This window comes from Lagenorhynchus albirostris, chromosome 2 (assembly GCF_949774975.1).
Source record: "Lagenorhynchus albirostris chromosome 2, mLagAlb1.1, whole genome shotgun sequence".
Classification (NCBI taxonomy): Eukaryota; Metazoa; Chordata; class Mammalia; order Artiodactyla; family Delphinidae; genus Lagenorhynchus; species Lagenorhynchus albirostris.
This window is the reverse complement of record NC_083096.1, coordinates 79,644,461-79,664,116: the sequence shown is the minus strand read 5'-3', so window position 1 is coordinate 79,664,116 and position 19,656 is coordinate 79,644,461. Positions and strand designations below refer to the sequence as shown.

General features: G+C 47.1%; 1 protein-coding gene across 1 annotated transcript; it reads right to left on the bottom strand.

Moving 5' to 3' along the window:
- Positions 1 to 881: 881 nt before the first annotated feature.
- Positions 882 to 19,639, bottom strand: ACP6 (acid phosphatase 6, lysophosphatidic). Its single transcript, XM_060139142.1, has 10 exons — positions 19,030 to 19,639; positions 12,022 to 12,150; positions 11,773 to 11,903; positions 11,112 to 11,191; positions 7,931 to 8,018; positions 6,945 to 7,077; positions 5,607 to 5,707; positions 3,393 to 3,488; positions 1,726 to 1,891; positions 882 to 1,081 (listed from the first exon to the last, which is right to left on the bottom strand). Exons 1-10 carry the CDS (start codon positions 19,225 to 19,227, stop codon positions 938 to 940), a joined length of 1,266 nt encoding a protein of 421 aa, XP_059995125.1. The 5' UTR covers positions 19,228 to 19,639; the 3' UTR covers positions 882 to 937.
- Positions 19,640 to 19,656: the final 17 nt, after the last annotated feature.

Sequence of the window (19,656 nt, the reverse complement as noted above, 5' to 3'; positions counted from 1 at the left end):
AGGGGTTTTTGTGCTTGCTATTTTCTCTGAGAAGTAAAGGGGTTGGTGGCTTGAGATCAGAGAAAGTTTGAAATAGATTCTGGGGAAGAATGAGAAAATTGATAAGGAAAGAGGGGGATCACCAGGTAACCTTGGGGACCCAGGTCAAGGTGGAGGACTTATGCTGAGAGTGGTCCCGACCCGCCAAGCGAGCCCTCATCCACGCTCCTGGAGCTCCAGCCACCAGAAGCCAGTGCCCTTCCTGCCAGGTCCCCACAGCAGGGCTGCACCTCATTGCCCAGCAACGTGCCCTGACCTTCAAGCCTGCCTTTTACATAACACCACTTCCTTCTTGCTTACCTGGTTAACTCCTACTCCCTCATTTTCTCTATTCAGATCAGGACAGAACTTCCCAAGAAGCGTTTAACTGCTCCCCCCAGCCCCTGCCAACTGGGGCTGGGGCTGTCTTCTCTGTACCCAAGTAGACCCTGATGTACCTTATCACAGAATGAAATATACTGTATTGTCATCACTGATTTACTTATCTGCCTCTCCTACTGGACTGAAACAACTTGAGGGCAGTAACCTTTCACCTTTATAATGATCACTGCTTAGTAGGTGCTCAATATATGTTTGTGAAATGAAGATAAGAAAAAAGAACTGAAGTCCAAACCCACACTCAATTCTACAGGGTCATGATGTCCCCAGCCTATGTCACAGGCAGCTGCTTCTGGCCATGGAAATCAAGCCACAAAATAGGATATATCATTCTGGTCTCAACATTACATGTCTTTTCCTTTCAAGAAGAGACCCTAATATACCTACAGGAGGGAAATAACCTTCCCTCATGTTAAAGTACCTTAACCCTTGTTCCTGCCTTTCCCAAACACAACAGCTGGAGGCATTGTATAAAGGCATTTTATTCAAAAAATCAACACATCCTACTTGTACAAATCACTCACTCTCTATTTCCAAGTCCCATCACTTGGGCTTCAGAGCAGAGTGTGTGGTATTTTTCTGGGCTCAAGGTATAAATCGACATGGTGTTCAAGAACTTGTCCAGCGGACACAGCCGGTCAGGGCAACCTTTCGGCACCTGCTCCTGCGGAAGAGACAGAACTCAGCAGGGTCACTGAGGACCCTGTCTGGCTGTTTTCAGCTGTGCCCGGGGTTCTGAAAGGCTTTGACCCAATGGTGTGCGTATACACACATATAACAGCCAGGAAGGTCCCATTAACTGGTCAACTTTCAGATTAAGAGCACTATGCCCTGCTTGTGAAAGTCCCTCAAGAACGGTTGGTTGAACTGACTGGGAAAACACACTCATGTTTACTCGTGAGCTGGGAAGGCTAAAGGTCTAAGCCGTGGGGAGTGCTCTCGCCCCTGCCCTGGACAGCAACCTGCTGAAGCAGCCAAGGTACCAAGGGTGCTGACCGTAAACATCACCTCCCAGAGACACCATCATTAATGTTCAAAGCAGGCCTCACAGTCAGGGTGTTACATCCTGGCAGAGACACTCAGGAGAAGAGAAGGGTGGCCCTATTCTTAGAAGATAAGGGATAAGGCCCAAGTCCCAGCCTGCCACTATATGCCCAGTTCTGCCTTAACCCTGGGCCACAGCCTTGAGAGCATTCAGAGAGCTCAGGTGCCAGTGGAGACTCCCTGGGCCCGAGGAGGGAGACCTGGTGCTAAACCGGGCGGGTGGGGTCGCCCAGCCACCTCCCAACCCCACCCCAGAGCTCTTACCTCCCCGCGGTAATAGAGCTGCACAAACCACTCCTTAGACTCCCGGTGCTGGTAGAGTTCCATGGTCAGGTCCACAGCAAACGGGGGCCACTTGTGGTCAAAAATCCCCAGGGCCATTAAGAGAGGCATGAGGGTCACGTCATGAGCTGCATAGAGGTACAGCTTTCTGCAAGAAGAAAACAGTTCTTCACAATTAATTCTTTACCTTAGGACTCTGGAGGACAGGACACTGCTGCCTTCGCGGGCGAGGACACCGGTGACATCTACGAATCAGCTGAGCCTACTAAAAAACTCCTTTGAAGTAGATCGTGGGGAGGACCCTCATCCGCATGCCCCTTGTTTTCATGAGGAGGGATCCCCACTGGAGTAGCTCTCCTGGCCTCCTCGGGCCCGACCAACCACCTACTCCTCCCCCGGTGAGTTTTGAAGAAGAAACTGGGCATGTGTGGCACAGCTCTACCTCTCTCTTCTCTTCGGGACCCGCCTGCCTACAGCAAATGTTCTTCCTACTCTCAGCTGTGTGATGAGTTTAGCAGAGCAAGCTCTCCTTGTTGGGGAAGCTTGCAGTTTGGGGGAATTAAGTCCATTTCATTAATATGCCTGTTTGGCCCTCAATACATTCTCTAAATGGGCTTTAATCAGTAATAAAGTTGCCTTTTAATCTATATCTACCTGAACCCTGTATCTGTCTCTTGGGAAACACTGAGGATTTTATTTGTTGACCCTCAACCTAGAAGGCTAGCATTGGACCCTACAGTACTCTACAGACACAAGGCTGAGGCGGGGCAAGGTGGCAAAGGTCAGTAAGAAATATATTGTCATTGCAGGTCTGTGAAGGACAGGGAAGGTCATTCACATGATTTGCTATTATAAATCTAGGCCCTAAGTTCCTGAAAGTTCCTATTTCAACTCACTGTCCCCTACCTTTCCCACACTCATCGCGCATTTCTAACTACGTACAATTCTTTCTCTCAAGAAGGCAGTCTACAACAGTCCTTCTCCAATATTAGGGCGCTTACAAACCACCTGGGTGTCTTGTTAAAATGCAGATTCTGATTCAGTGGGTCAGGCTGGGGCCAGAAACTCTAACAACCCCAGGTGACAGTGAAGCTGTTTATCTGCAGACCACACTTTGCTTAGCAAGTGCCCAGGACACACAACATTCCAAATCCATGGTCCCTAACCTGGGGTTCCAGGCACTCCAAAAGTGGCAGTGGATGTTCACAAGCCACTTCCAACATTTTTAAATGCCCAGTAGAAATCCTACCTTCCTGTATACTCAATGAAGGTGTTCAAACAATCTATTAAGCAATTATCAGTGTTTGGGGCTATTATAATACCAAATCAGTGTGATGTCCTAATTAGCTACTCCATTGGACACATGTTCAATTAGTTAAAGAAAAAAAAAGGAAAAATAAATTTAGGGTTCTTTTTTACTAAAATAAAATTTCCAAACATGGTAGGACAGGTGTGGCAGGAAGAAAGGTAGAAATGTTGTGAATGTCTCTGGGACACGTGGCCTCTTAAACATCTACTTTCAGTCACTGACAGCCTCGTTCTTGCCCTCCCAGAACCTGGGTTCTCTCCCTGCAGCCAGACGCCACCCCGCCCCCACCCCCACCCCCACTGCCCCCAGCCACACCAAGCTGAGCTGCTGGGCCAGGTACCTGGTCTTGCCGGGTGGGGTGGCAGGGTCCACGACTTTCAGCAGGTTGCTTTCCAGAATGTGGAGGAATTGGCCCACTGCCATCTGAAGGCTTTCCCTATGGCGAGTAAACAATATTTAAGTACCCAGCGGACACCTGGCACACAAGGGATGCAGGCTAGTTCTGCCCCCTTGAACCTCATGAGCCCAATGAGACAGAGCTGAGAAAAGACAAGGGATGCATGAGGGACAGTGACAGGTGGTAAGGAGAAAAACAGCGCTGCCACAAGTCTGAGGGCTCTCTGTGCGCAAAGACTGCCAACAATAACAGCAGCAGGATATAGACCTGGTAAGAACACAGCTGAGACAGGATAAGTCATGGAGAACCAGGCCTTCACGGTTAAAAGAACAAAACTGGGAAGGACACGGTGTAATGAATTCCAGGAATTCCAGAAGGCCCTTAGAAAAGCCATCCAAAGGAACTGCCTAAACTACACTTCCTACGCTTCTTTGGAATTTAGACCATAAGGACTTTTCTTGTTTATTTAACAAGAAGTTCAACACTAGTGCTCCCAGGCTTGGCGCTGTGGGTCCACCACTTTCATTCTCAGGACTGTCAACCTCATGATCACAAGGTGGTACCTCTACTCAAAGCATGTCTTCTCACAGTAGCAAATAAAGCTGAAAGATGGGGGCTAGTAAGTAGCAAAACGCTTGGTTTGGGTGCCTCACACTTTTTATCAAAGAGGAAAAAAAAACCTCTCCCAGAATTCCCAGAACCCAATCACTGACAAAAGGAAACGGGGTTGCCATGATTGGCTTAGACCAATCCTTACTCATGGTGACTGGGTAAATGGCCACCTTTATAAATCAAGGAAAGTTGAAGCAATAGCTGAGGAGTATGCAGATACGCTTTCCAGAAGAATGTGTGCAGGCCAAGCCAAGTTGGATGGCACTGTGAAGTTGTAACCATTTGTCCTTGAAGAAACATCAGTTTTATGAAACCAGGGTTAACGGAAAGGAGAATGGATCAGGTCTTGTGTGAAATGCTTTACCAGGAGAAAGCAAACTATGGCCATGGGCCAAATCCAACCCACCTGCCTGTTTTTGTAAAGAGAGTTTTATTGGAACACAGTTGTGCCCATTTGTTTGCGTATGAACTGTGGCTGCTTTCACGCTACACGGGCTGAGATGAGCGGATGCAACGGACAATACACGGGCCGCAAAGCTATATTTACTAAATATGTGTGTATGTGTTGGTGGAGGGGAAGGCAGTGAGTGACAATTTAGGTCCAGTGGGGCCACTTCAGGAAAAGATGAGGGAAGGAGACAAGTCACAGGGAGTGGCAGCAAGCTGAGTGGCGCGACTGGAGCCTTCCAGATGCCCGAGGCAAGTGCAAAGTGGACACACTGACTGCGTGGGAGAAAAGCAGGCAGAGGCTCCTATGCTTATGCAAGACCAAGCAAATTCTTGAAATGTTAGCTGCCTTTTCCTCCCACTCATCTTCCCCAGGACTGTTCCTCTACTTCCCATCTCCCCTCTCTACCAACTCACCTATTCTGAGGACAAGCTGAATGCTTTGAACCAATCACAGAAAGGTGTTTTTTGAAATTTGGTAAGAGAGGCATTCCCCATTCTGGTAGTCAGGAAATATGTCTTCTAAAAACAGAGCCCTAAGTACCAGTAAAATAGAGAAAACACAGGACTGGCGGTCAGAAGATCTGGGTTCAAGTCCCACCTCTGCCACTTGCTAGCGGAGCCTGGGCAAGGTAGCCCACATCTCTCAGGTCCAGTTTCTCCATCTCTAAAGCGAGGACTTAGACTTGTCAGGGATAATGACACCCACCTCACAGCGAGAACAGGAAGGTGCTTTGTAAACTGTAATGTGATGAATAAAGTAGCAATAATGATTCTTCCTTCAGCATCCCCGCCACCCCAATCTTTTGAAACTTAAAGCAAAGGAAAAAGTCAGTGATTAAGAGAAATCCAGTCGAGTGGTGGCTCCCGGGTCTGTGTAACAGTGAATGGAAGCACTAGGTCACTAGTCCCAGCTCTGGAAATGTAAGGACCTAGGGCCGAGTCCATTCAGAAGTCCAGGAGAATGGGGTGATCTCGGCCTCTGCACACAGAGATGCCAGCTAACAAGTGTGAGCAGGCCTGATGAGCCCCCTTCCCCACACACTGGGAGGTATGACCAAGTGTGACTTTATGCCAGCAGCTGAAGAGGCTCCTTACCTGTCTTCCCTTTGCAGGATGTACAAGGCTGTGTCCACTGCTCTCTGCTCAATCATCCATGCAAACCTCTTCAGCGTGGGGCAGCTCGGGAGGCTATGCACCTGAAAGGTCCAAGGTACAGTTTTTGAAAGAAATGCTTCTCATCCACTGAGCCTGGCAGCCAATCAGCTTCCATGGAGCCCTAGGGGCCTGTCTTCTCCTGGGGAGAGCCTTAACAGCTCAAAAATCTATGTCCCCAAGGCCTGTCGGAAGCTATTCCTTGAGATCTAAAGGCCCAGGAAAAAAATTGTTTTTCCTTTTTCTGATACTCCTCATCTACCCCAAAGTAAAAAAAATTTGTATTTTCTTAAGCTAAAAAAAACCAAAAAATTGAATAGAATACAAGGTAATGAATTCATAAATTTCTACTTGGCCTTCATTTTCCCCAAGATGATTTCTAAAAAGTATGCCATATAAATATGTTATATATGCAAACTCTTGCTTATTAAACTTAAACCTATTTTACACATAAGCACAAGGTGCATTTCTGCCTTCAGGGCACACCATCAACTTCACAGGAGAAGGAAGGAAGATCCAGGCTATACTGCCTTTGGGTGTCCGACTTTTTTTTTTTTTGCGGTACACGGGCCTCTCACTGCTGCGGCCTCTCCCGTTGCAGAGCACAGGCTCCGGACGCGCAGGCTCAGCGGCCATGGCTCACGGGCCCAGCCGCTCCGCGGCGTGTGGGATCTTCCCAGACCGGGGCACGAACCTGTGTCCCCTGCATCGGCAGGCGGACTCTCAACCACTGCGCCACCAGGAAAGCCCGGGTTTCCGACTTTTGAATCTAGGACAGCATTTCCTATTGTGCGGTCTTCAGTATTTATTAGATAAAAAAGATTCTATGGCTAAACAAGTTTGAGAAAAACAGACTTAAGGATGAACCAACTTTCTTTACTACAGGCTTCTCAGATTCTTTAATATGCTGACGTGTGTACAGACTCTCCAAAAAGTGATACATTAAAGAGGGATTCCACAATTTTTAGACAATAATCTCTCCCTACCATCACCCACCCCACCCCTGCCTGCCCACGTAATACACACTCACATCATGAGCATTCTGGTGAATGTGCTTTAAGAAACTCTGGTTGAGAGTTAAATGTCTGGGCTCCCAACCCAGTAAGGGGTCCTCCTTGATTGTTCCCTATCCCTCCATTCCCACGTCCATTCTGTCTGCAAGTCCTATCACAGCCGCCTCCAAGCCAGGAGCTCTCCAGCCAGTTCTAACTCAGGAGGCAGCCCACCAAGCCTCCCCCAGGGTCCCCCACCCCCAGGGCCCGAGGAGGACAGCCAGCCCACCTGCTCAGCAGCCATGTTGTCCAGGAGGATGAGGAAGTCCACTCCATTGCTACTGGCAATGCCCATCCCTTCCTTCACCTTCTTCAAATCCTCTGAGATCCCTGGCTGCAAAGAAGCAGCCTGCCTCCGGCCTCTGCCAAAAAATAAAAAGTTACTCCTTATATTTCATCATACTGTATAGTGATTAACAGTTGACAAAGTGTATCTCATTCTTCATTTGGGATCTCATTTAACCTTCAACGACGACTCACTGGGGTTAGCTAGTATTATTGCCATGGTATAGATGAATAAGCTAAGACTCTATGAGGTCAAATGACTTGTAAAAGGAAGTTAGTATGTACCAGGACTAGAATAATAACCTGGATTTTCCAAATCCCACTCTAGCATTATCAAAAACAATGCAAGCATGGCCAGGTCTGCTTGAAAACAGCATTCTCCTTCTTCTGGGGGAACACATACTACATAGTTTCAGTGCAGACCAGAAATACCTGAAAACGGCCAAGTGCCATCAGCCCAAACCAGTCTATCCTACACGGCAGAGCGCTGGTAAGAAAAGGGGAAGCTGTGTCTTCTTCTGCTCGTCCATCTGGATTTGCAGTTTGATGACTGACTTACTCATCTTTATTTAATCATCTTTTCTGTAAGGTTCTTCATCTGCCCCGTCTGAGAGCATTGAACGATTGAAGAGAGGATAATGCTTGGCAAACGGCAAAGCCCCATGCATGGCTGTATACACCATCTTTCCAGCCCAGCGTGTGGCTCTCCCCAGGCATCCTGTACCTTCACTATTAGCCTGTCACTGTGAGTAAGAGCTGCCTCACTTCCTGGACAGTTGATGGCAGACCTGAGCTTAATGCAATCTCTTTCATTCCTTATCCACCAGCACGGCCAGCCTGGGCAGGCCCTCAGTTCAGGGAGCGCCTGCCAGCTAAGGTGGTAAAACGCTGCCGGTTCACCCCTGGTGAGCAAGAATCAGGGGTAGTTACCTGGTTCTTTCCCGGAGCCTCTGGCAGTTTTGGTAGTTGGGGTACAAGACTTCAGAGCTTGCTTCATCAGTGTGGATGATGATGGGTCCTGGAAGGAATGTGGGAAGCACAGGTGGGAAGAGGCTTCAGCTTGTTCTTCCCAGCAGCTCCACCCCCTTCTTCTTCTCTCTGTCTATACAGACGGAGCTGCTCCCAGAGGCAGATCATCCCCTTAAGGACAGTGAATGCCTTCAACATGCCCTGGCCTTGCCAACAGGAGCTCTGCTGCGGTCTGAGCAATGGAGAAAGCAGTAGCAGCCTTGCTTTGTCCAGCACAACCTCTCCTGCTGGGCCACCTATAGTCGAGAGCAGGTACAGGTGCCGATCAGACTGGCACGTCCATGACCCAGTCCAAAAAACGTCGCCTCGAGGTACCACCGGTACCTGGGGATTCTAATAAAGAATGCGTCCTCCCTCACTTTATCAGAACTAGGTGACATTCTTGCTTCCCAAAGTCTGACCCTATAGGCCAATATGGTGACTGACATGACAATCTGAGAAGGGTGGCCACAGGGTCACAAATTCTCTCAGACCCCATGGCCTCGCCCAAAAGAAAACCCAGGCTTCCAGATGAACTACCAGGAACCAAAGACTAGACTACAGTGTTTCTTACAGGCCTCGCAGCAGCCTGCTCCTGTGCAGAGCTCACGAGTGCCCTTGTCCCGTCCAACAACGCCCAAGAAAAGTGCTCTAGCACCTTCCCATGCTTTGCTCTGTGCCAGAGATGGCAATGGCCTGTGGTAGCGCCCTGTTCTACCCAGCTCAAGCCTCACCTTCTCTGATGGCAGAGAAGCTTTTTGGAATTCACTGAGGTCAATCCATGGAGTGATTAGGTGAATCTAAACCCCAAAGAGCTATTATTTCCGAACAAATTATTGATAGCCCAAACCTCAGTATTTAACAGTAGCCTATGGTGACTTGAGTAGAATACCAGTATTCAGACACACTTTGTTGGTCTGGACAGAAAAAGGAAATCAGACTGAAAGTCATGAGTTTAGGCCTGAATCTATAACTAACCAGTAGGATGGCCCTGGGAAGTCACTTCCCTTCTCTGGGGCTCACGTGTAAATCGAAGGGATGAGACTAGTGTCAGCAATTTTCAATTGTTTCTAAAGCAGTGGAAGCTTCTTTCTCCCACTATTAGATAAGGTAATAAAAGAAAAGGTGCTGATGGCTTCAAGGTAGGGGTCCAAAGTATAGTCTACCTGCATGCCCCAACCCCCTCCTTTTCTGTAGTTTCTGACCCCTCTGAAGAATCCTGGGGTTCCGCAGGAAACGTTGTAAAAAAGAATAGACCAAATGATCAGAGGCCCTCTCCAGATATACATGTTTTCTGAGAAGCAGGAGAGCACAAGAGGGAAGGGTATGGATTGTGAAGCCAGACTGCCAGCGTTTAAATCCCAGCTCCTTCATTTACCAGCTTTGTGTTCCTCAGAGAGTCATTTAGCCTCTCTGTGCCTTAGTTCTCTTATCTGTAAAATGGGGATAATGTTACCTACCTCACAGGGTTATCACAAGAATTAAACAAGTTAATATCCGCAAAGCTCTTAGAACAATATTTGATGTATAGTAAGTCCTTTAAATGTGAGAATAATAGTAACTATGATTTAAACCTCTAATTAACACATGATAATTCCTACCTGGTACCTGACATTAGTGTCTGGATAATGGACCTACAGTTTATGATAAATAAGGCACATTTGAGTTGGCACTCAGATACGCATTGAATGAATGAAAGACCAAATGGTGCAGACCAACACCTTCCAGCTTCCCCCCACCAGCCTGATTCTCTGTAGTTTACTCAAAACCCTCTGGGCCTTCTCTAGGATTTTACTCTTGAAACAATATCCCAAAGTTGCACCACTTCCACCAATGGTAGCACCTTGTGGGGTTCTCAGGTCTATTCAAATCCCTTGATGCTGGCCAAGGCATGGAAGTAGCTGTGACAGGAGTCAAACTGGACTGTGAGGATGTCTGGGTCCAGTGCAGGGAGCGGCTACCCAGGCAGCCACACCAGAGGCTGGTGATGATGCCACTTCCTTCCCTGCACCAAGAAACCCCTTTCCTACCTCAGTTACACTTTAGGTGGTTCTGAGGAGAGGACATTTGCCTTTTAGAAGCTGAGCAAGTGAACAGCTTTCGGAAGGCCAGGCACTATGGATTATTCCTAAACTCAGGGGCTCCCAAGAGGTAAGAAGCAGCCCATCCTGTTTGCTTTATGTTACTTAGGCTCGCTGTTTGTGTTCAGCCAGCTTCAGCCAGAACTAGCAGCAGTACCCAAGCCAGCTGGGGGCAAGGCCAGCCTCCTTTGGCCTGGAGGTTCTGTATTTTTACAAATTTTTTAAAAGCCTGATGGAAGTTTTATCTCTATTTGAGATACTGCTACAGAAGCTAAAGAAAAATAACAAGAACCTCTGCCTTATGGCATCGTTTTAGTATTTTAATATTGGTGAGGTCATGATGATCTGAAACTCAGACCAGCAGTTCAATGTAAATTTCAATCAATTACAAATGACAAGATATGGCTTCATTTGATAGTCAAAGGGCCTCAACACATGAGATCCATAAAGGAAAATACTAAATGTAGTTCTTGGTGGTGAAAAGGTTGAGAATCACTAGCTGTGCTCATTCACTGGCTGAACAGGTCAAAACCCAAACTCGACAGCTTTTCTTAACTAGGAAAGGCGGTACGGAGTACTGTTAATACCATCTGGGGCATGCTGTGGATTACCACCAAGACAGGGCAGTAGCAGCAGACCCGGGTCCCAGCAGAGTGTCCCTCCTGCCCTCCTTCCTTTTTAGCAGCGTCTCTACTAAACAAAAAGGCCCCAGGACTGTTCACGAGACCTGGCTGGGGCTGCCTCATGCAGCTTGTGTAGATGCTTGAGAGGAGAAGTCAGGAGCCAGAGGCGCATCAGAGCAGCTGACGCATTGCTGCAGGTGTGCAGGTCAGGCTGACAAGGGCAGCAGCAGGCCAGACGGGGAGGGGCCTGCCAGAGGAGTAGGTACACCATGGAAGCTACCTGAGCAGGAGGAGAGAGACCAAGGGGACAGATACCAAGAAAGAGGGAGCGGGGCTTTGGAAGTGAGAAGAAGAGGCTCCTCAGGGACAGGGGCTGACTCGTAGAGCCCAAACTCAAACCTTCTTTCTGACATTGGAAAAGCCCAGCCAGCAAACACCGGGTAGACTCCAGATTCCGATATATGTTAGTGGAACGAATGCTGGGGAAAAAACCAAAAAGGTAGATTAACTTATAAAAGGAAGATTCATATGTACACTCCACCTTATTCCACAGGGCAGCTGGGAGGCTTTCAAGACTACATAAGGGGAGCTATAGGGCAGGGAAGTATCCTTTATCTCTCTGTGGGATGGCTGCCCAAGGGACCTGAAGGCCAATGAATGTGACCTCCGGTGACCACTTGTTCACTGAATCCTACTGTACTAGGGTAACTCCTCCCAGACTACCTTGGAGGTTCTAACAGGGGAGAGCAGCTTCTCGTATACCCTTGACCGGAGAATGGTCCTCCTCTATCGGGGAAGGTCGTCCTCTTCGACCGAGCGTGCAGCTTTGGGAGGGACACACATGGAGAGGTGCGAGAGGAAGGGGACACCCGCCTAGCCAGCCAGATCAGCAGAATCAAACCCTGGCGATCAATGGGATGACAGATGTCACAGCCAGATCGCCCTCGCAGCCCCCCAGACTACCTTGGATGAGAGTGGGAACCACCTGGGGCATCAGGGCAGGTTTTCTCATGCTCAGGACCTTACATTGGGTGCAACATCCCTTTTTCAAGTGACTCACAAGACCTCCAGTGGGTTGAAGGTTGGCGAAAGAAAGGGGATGTCCTCCACGTAGTTCTTCCTCAGCCTCTCTCCCAGGGCAAACATCTGCTGCATGCCCACCTTGGTCAGCTGTCCAGCAAACATGCCCCCCTGAGGTGGGGGAGGAAGGAGAGGAGAATGAAAACATCTGGTGGCCTGCTAACCTCAGGCCAGAGCAAACCATCACAGCTCTGCAGGGGGCTTCCCAGAGCAGGGAAGCATCGCTCACCTTCAGCGTGGTCTCGTGGTACTGCGAGTCGAAAGGAGAATGTGGCTTCGGGCCACCAGCTAGATTGGTGACTGTGTAATCAAACCGAGTTTGGGGTGGGACCTCTAGTAGCTGGGGTTTCCACTCTACCTGTTGTGACCACAAAAAACAACACATTGTTTAAAAGGTTCTTGAAACTTAGAGCATTAATATCCAGCAGCACATAGCTAGAATCACACTGACACTAGACAAGCAACCTTCCTGTGGGAAGGAAGGAAAGAAACTTTAACTCCAGCTCCAATTAAGGGAGGAAAAGACTGCGATTTATTATTCCAAGCGTCCTCAGCCCAAGTCCTGTTATTGCTACACTAGCCCTCACTGTTAAGGTGTTGCTCTGGCACTAAGCCCAGACTGAAGTAAAGGGGAGAAGCAGCCAGAGTGCCATGGCGAATGAATGAATCAATGACGGAATAAGTGAATGAATATGATATAATCTCAGTGACCGTATACTTAAGAATTTTTAAGAAATCCACCTGCAGGCTTTTATGGCCCCTCCTTAAGGACTCTTGTAACTACTACGTATTTCCCTTCCTTTCATCCAACTTCTCAAATAAGTAGCTGCCCTCTAAGAAACCTTCACTTCTTCACCATCTTCCTTTTTTCCTTGCAGTCTGGCTCCTGTCCCAACTGTACTGATTTTCGAAACATAACAAGTAGTCATAGGCCTCACAGCTCCAACTGCCAACTGCCCATAAAATTCTTACACGCACTGAGTCCGATGTGATGCCTTCAATTTTAAAAACAAAAGTCTTTTCTTCTAATCCCATATACCAGCCCCTCTTCCCAACTGACTATGGTTCTCAAGGCTACCCCAATCCTCCCAGGTGCCAAGACTCAAACCTCTGACTCGCCCCACTGCTCCCCCATCCCCACCCCAAACCCCATGGATCACTGGCTAGAAAAAATGTTACTCCCACTGGTCCTTCTTTTATCTTATTATTAGAGTATAAAACCTTATTACCCCAGGCAAAGTCCTGTGACAGGCTCTCTCCCTCCCACCCCCCAAACCATATATACATAACCACCCGATTCATCTTGCTGGGCCACTCTCATCATATCAATAGCTTTTTCCCAATGTTCCAAGAGAGAAGCGTCTACCTTTCAGGACTTTTGGCCCAGCCTCTGTCCCCAGCTATACTGCCACTACGCCTCTCTCTTCCCCTACCCAGGCCAGACCACACCCACTGCTTCCTCTACATCTTCTTTCAGCTTTGCTTCCCTTGCTCAGAGGGACTCCTGTCCGTCTCTGTCCATCCAGCTTCTCTCCAAGGTTCAAAGACAGCTCAAGCCTTACCTCCCCAGCTGTGACTGCGTCAGCTTTCAGTGGTTGTCTTCTTATCTGAATTCCTACAGCACTTACAATATATAACTCAATTTCTTACTGCTTCATTTTGTTTTAAGACTAACTTTTGAAAACCTACGATGTCACACAGCATTGTATTTATCTTGGTGCCTCCCAGAAATATCCCAGGAGACGGCTACTGGGAGTCCCAGGTCCATTCTTCCAAAAGGCATTGTCTCAGCCTCACCTGCACCTGGTCTCCAAACACCTGAGCTTCTTCCCCTGCTGGTGCTACAGAAACTGATATCAGAAGACTGGGTGTTCAGAGCCGAGACCTTCTTCCTACAATCTTTTAATCACTGCTCCTCCTTTCAAAGTTCTAATACTATAACTTCCCTTCATAAAACCCTTCAAGGGCTCATGGCTGCATGATGGCCCCTGCCTCTCTCTCTTCACCAATTCTTCCCTGCCCTACACACTTCTTCTCTAGCCACACAACTCTGTTTCCTAGAACACCATCCCCACACCTCCTGGCCTTTCAACCTCATGTTCCTTCTACCTGGAATTTTCTTTTCCCTTTCGTCTGGAAAGACTTCTGTTCATTCCACAAAACAGCTTAAATGTTCCCAGAAGCTGTGACCTTGGCCCTGTGCTCTCACAGCAGCCTCAGTGGATCTTTTCGGTAGCCTTTACCAAACTGTATTAGACAAGTCCCTTTACTAGTCTGTCCTGCTCAGTAGACTTAGCTCCTGAGAGCACAGCCTGTGTCATCTATGGACCTCTGCATTTTGGATGTCCAACAAAGGGCCTGGCACACAGTAGGCATAATTAACAGCTCCAACAGGGAATTCCCTGGCAGTCCAGTGGTTAGGACTCTGCACTTCCATTGCAGGGGGCACAGGTTCCATCCCCGGGGAACTAAGATCCCACAAGCTGCGTGGCCAAGGGGGGGGAAAATAGCTTCAATGATTTGCTAGATCCTGTGGAAGATACCAAGATTGAGATAACATGACCCTGCCTTTTTTGGATTTTCCAGTTAGTAGAGACAGCAAGCTATGTATGTAAATGATAGCAGAACTAAAATAGAAACTATGTGCTACAAGAAACCAGAGGAAGGCCATAGTAGTTCAAAGGCAAGACAGACCTTCTCTTCTGGCTGAGGATTCAGGAAAAGTTTCATGGAAGTAATGGTATTTGAAATGAATAGGATTTAGACAAGCAGAGACCAGGACGTGAGAATAAGAGGTAGGTAAGAAGAGAGGGTGGTATTCAGAATTCTAAGAATAGGTAGGAAGCTTGAGCAAAGCAGAGATGGGGAAGAATATATAGAGGAAAGAAGTGGCTTGGTTTGCCTGAACGTGGGAGTGGTTTTCAAACTTTTAAATTAGCAAGTATCAGGTTGAGTTAGATTTGTATATTTAAAGGCAAAAACTGGAGTTCCTCTAGTTTAAGTGGGAGTGGGAACTCAGAACCCTAGCCACTCAGCATCCCCGTCGCCAGCAGGCTCCATAGAATAGCTTGAAAGCCATCAGTATAGATCACAATTGAAATAGAAAGACTCAACGCAGAAAAGCCAATTTCAAGACGTCTGCCATAGAGCTGGTGAGAGCCTAAGGCCTCATCTAAGGCAGCAGGAATAGAAGGGGTGGATTCAAGACTTTTGAGTCAAACCTGGCAAGTGAGTAGATAAAAGCTTTATTTGGAGGCTATACTGGTAGGTAAACAAGAAAGAATAAAGAGAAAATGACTTTGATTTTGAGTCTGGGTGCCTAAGGTGGTAAAGGGTAATGGAGGAACTCCTTGACTAAAACTAAGGCCAAGACAGAAGAACAGCTGACAAACTGAGTTCAGGTTTGTACGATTTAAGTTTCAGACACCTCCTTTGAGTTCCCAGCACTCCCCGCGTATTCCTATAATTGGAATCTGTTTTGTCTCTCTCCTTCATCCCATTGTAAACTCTTCTCTCTTTTACAGCTGAGATTGAATTATCCATCCTTGTAAGCCCAGTGTCTAAGCACAGGTCCTGATACCAGGTCCACAGGGCCCGTTCGGCCACACTACGAAACCTCCTCCTGTTAGGTGCATTCACCAAGAGAGGATCTCTGGCTTTCCTAGGAGATGACTCCTGAGGTCTAGGTGATGTCAAGCCTAGAGTACACATTTTCAAATTTTCAAGGATGGATGATACGTGAGCTCCATACATGGTGTCCATCCCACATACACACTCTCATTCTCGTGCCTGCTTCTCAGCTTCGGAGTTAGTGGCAAAGACTAACTTTATAATTTTATTTATTTATCCATTTTCAAGAATTAACATAAAGTAAGTGGTAGCAATACCTAAAATATAGTAAGATAAGCAATTCAAGGCAGACAAGAAAGACAAAAGCAAATGAGTATATAGGGACCAAAAATACGGATAGAGTAATAAAGTTTCTCAAAAAAATACATGCTATGAAGATCCATATACTTACTGTAGGTGGGCCAAAGAGTCAGCACTAAGCTTTCTGGCTTTTATGTACAAGGAGAAACTTGATCAGCTAGACAAGCTTAAAGATAAAAGCAAGGCAACTGTTCAGGAGAAGCACACCATTTCTCATGCTAACAGACAAATTCCTCCCAAGGGTCCTCATAAAGAGGATATAATGAACATCTTTTCAGTAGTCGCAGCAATGAGTTTTGTGGGATTGCTTCTCATTGTTCCCTCGACACAGAATGATAGCATCTCACCAAAGCACATTTCCGTGAAGACGGTACTACACTGGGATCGATATGCTACATTCAGGTAAAAGAAAAACAATCTACGTAAAAGTAAACAAGAACTTGCAGGTGTAGATTTTAGAATAAACTAATGATTTGAAACCTTGCACACTGCACAGTAGTATCACTGGGAAGTTGTTTTAAAGTTACTGATGCCTGAGCCCCCTCCTGGGCTAATGACATCCAGATCTCCTGGGGATGGGGCCTCCGTTTTTTAAATGCTACCCAGTCCAGATGACTCTAAGGCTTCACCAGAGGACCTTTTACCATATCTGGATGCTCTGGGTCAATGAAATCAGAATCTCTGGGAGACAGACCTAGGCATCAGTATTTTCTAAAGCTCCCCAGTTGAGTCCGAGGTCCCACCAAGGTTAAGAACCACCACTGCACAGGAATGGATGGATTGACTGGGACATACTTTGTGTAATGCTTCCTGAAAACGGTTGCTCTTAGTTGAGTTTTGAATAAGTATTAGTCAACACTGATACCGACATTATCCTTCCTAGCTCATCTACACTATCAAATAAATATGGACCCAAATGTCTTCATGAACGGTGGAGCTGGAATGGGTCGGACTTTATTTTATAAAAACTGAGGAATCTTCCTGGGTTGGGGGCTATTTTGCCATCATATAGAGAGGCGCTGAGGGAAATCCAAAAGTAGGGCCAAATTTATCTTTTGAAAGCATACCTGGATCTAATCTAACAACCAGAAGAAATGGACAATCAAGTTCCAGAGTTTTATTTCCAGAGCACAGATACAACTTTTAGGAAGATAGGTTAATTCATCAGCCACTCAAGCCATAAGAAAACAACTCAATAAAACAACTAGTTTTAAACAATGATATTTTCTGAGGATTTGTGAGATAACTGAATGGATTGACTTGTCACATAAGTTTATCTATAAACTAGTCAGAAGTCTGGAAATATCTACCAAAGGCAATTTTAGTTTTAGAATTGTTGTCAAAGTCCTTTCTGACTATAATTAATAGCAGAACCACAAAGATTAGAAAATCCCAATAACAACCTCTATTAAATTGGAGCTTGAAAAAAAAAAAAAAACCTGAGAGAGAATATCCAGAAACAAGTTACAGGAGGCTGATGATACTTGCTCATAGTTGAGCCTAAGTTGAACAAGAGCTGGTTCTACCCCTCGCTTTTATGCACAAGACTTTATACAAGATAACCAAAGACGTTCAGTGCATCTGCCTAAAGTCTAGAGAATGTGAGCAGGCAAAAGAAGTAATGTGCCTTATCTAATTGCAAAATAACACCGAGGACTCAGATTCTCTATATTTTGTGGCTACAAAGACAGAAATTGAATGAAGCTGGCAGTCTACCTGAGCTACAACTGCCACTTCCAGCATAAAGGCAGAAGATACCCATCGCACATCCACTGGCTCAGGAGAATCTAAATCTTTTTCTGGGTCCTTTAGGGAGCACATATACTGTCTGTAGGAGGTCCAGGCCTAGACATTCAGACTTTTATTCACTGCCACCACTGATAACTTTGTCTTCTATTCTTGTATGTTATTTTCCATACAGTCTTTCTGTACCGAGAATAAATGGCGAAGAAAGGAGAGTACACAAGAGATGGGCTATATACAAAACTATAAGGAAAATTTAGTGACCTAATATAAAAAGGCAAAGTAAGAGACTGAAAAAAAGGTCAAAGTATACAAAAAAAGGAAAGAAAGAAAGAGAAGGAAAGGAATGGAATTCAGGCACCAGATAGAATGTGGTATAGCCATATAGAAAGGCTAACTAGAAATCTGATAATAGAATTAAATGCCTGACAAAATTTATTCATTTCTGTGGGAAGTGCTTTAGAGGTTTGATTTCATGTGTGGCCAGCTTTAAAAACTGGGTTTTCAGTTGTACAATGTGAGTTGTACAACCTTGAGGGTTTCTTAAAAGCAGCTATCACCATGAGTATGTCTAGTATCAGATTTGGACATCCTGTTGAACCTGCTCCAACATCAACCTGGAGAACCAACAGTGCAAAAGCACCCCACAGGTTAAGTTTGACACCTGGGTGCCTGGGGATTTCAGGTTTCCTATTTATCTTCACTAGGAAGACAGTTCTTTAATCACAGGCCTGCCTGCTATGAAAGGCCAGAGATCTTTACTGGCTCTCCCCAAGAATCAAATCCAGAAAGGGTAATCATTTTCAAAACTGACTACTTGTACTTTAATCATAATTATCCTGACCAAAACCAGGTAGATTTTAAGACATAAGCCACAAGACTGAACAATGAAAAATTATTTTTCCTACCTCAGATTCCTTCCACAATAGGTTTAGGAACCCAAAATAAAAAGGGAGAGCTCCAAGATACAGCACTTATTACCAAAAAAATCTTCAGGATCTCAAATGGTATCCAGCAAACCCTGAGAGAAAGCTGCAGTAAATTCTGTTCCCAAAGGTATTAACCTGTTATCCACTGCGATCCCAGTTAGGGTGGTTCCTGGCACAAAGGTCCCTGCAACTCTTTCACAACCGCCAAAATGGTCACACATAAATGCACTACACTCTTGTACTCAAGTTCCCACAAATATTTATTAGAAATGCAGAATCTCAGGCCCTACCCCACGTCGGCGGAATCATAATCTGCATTTTAACAAGATCCTAGGAGATTTATACGCACCATGGGAAGCACACTACTACTTCTAGCTGTGCTTCGTCACAGCCATCGGGGGGCGCAACTGGAAGTTTCCGGTCTGTCCTACAATCCGAGAGTCCGAGGGGTCTTGGGGGGTCAGGGGCTGGCACCAGGCCAGCACCTTTGCTCAAACTGTTTTCCCTTTGTCTGGACCCAGCCCGAACCCCCGTGAGCGTAAAATTCCAAAGGTGGTGTGTGTTGGGGCGAAGAGCCCGGCCCGCCACTGGTTGGCCCCACAGTCCTCGCCCCACTAGCCCCGCCGAACTCTCACCTGCTCCTCCCGCGGAAGCGCCTTGAGAGGGCTCCGCGCCCCGTGTCGAAACACGACTTGCACCATTTTCAGCTCCAGCAGGCTTCGGTCGACGGAATCCTGGTCCTCAGCCCCCCGCCGCTGGTGGAGGCAGTACGCCAGCGAGGTCAGGACGCCGACAGGGGCCCACATGCGCACCCTGAAGATCCGGGAGATCATGGGGGAAACCCCTCGGCTCCTCTCCGGGGTGAGGGTGCAGAAAGCGAATACAAGTCCTCCGCGATCGACGGGTCTCAGCAGCCGCCCCCAAGTTCCCGGGAACCGGTGGGCGAGCACATCCACCCGCCCAAGCTGCGACCGCTGCGACTCCCAGCTGTGAAGGGGACCCCGAGTGGGAGCGTGGGGAAAGAAGCGGAGGTGGGAGCAGCGATGACTCCCCGGGAGTTTTAACCAGGGTCGGGGTTGGCCTCTCCCGCCGCAGACTGGGAGGGGGAGCGGGGAGCTCAGCTCCTTATCCTTCGTCCTCTAGGGAACCTTAAACTTGGATTCCAAGTTCGGCCTCCAGCACTCTTGACGGGACAGGAACCTGCCCAGAGCTCCTGGGCGGCAGTGACTCCATTAACACAGATCACTCGACTCCACTTTTTT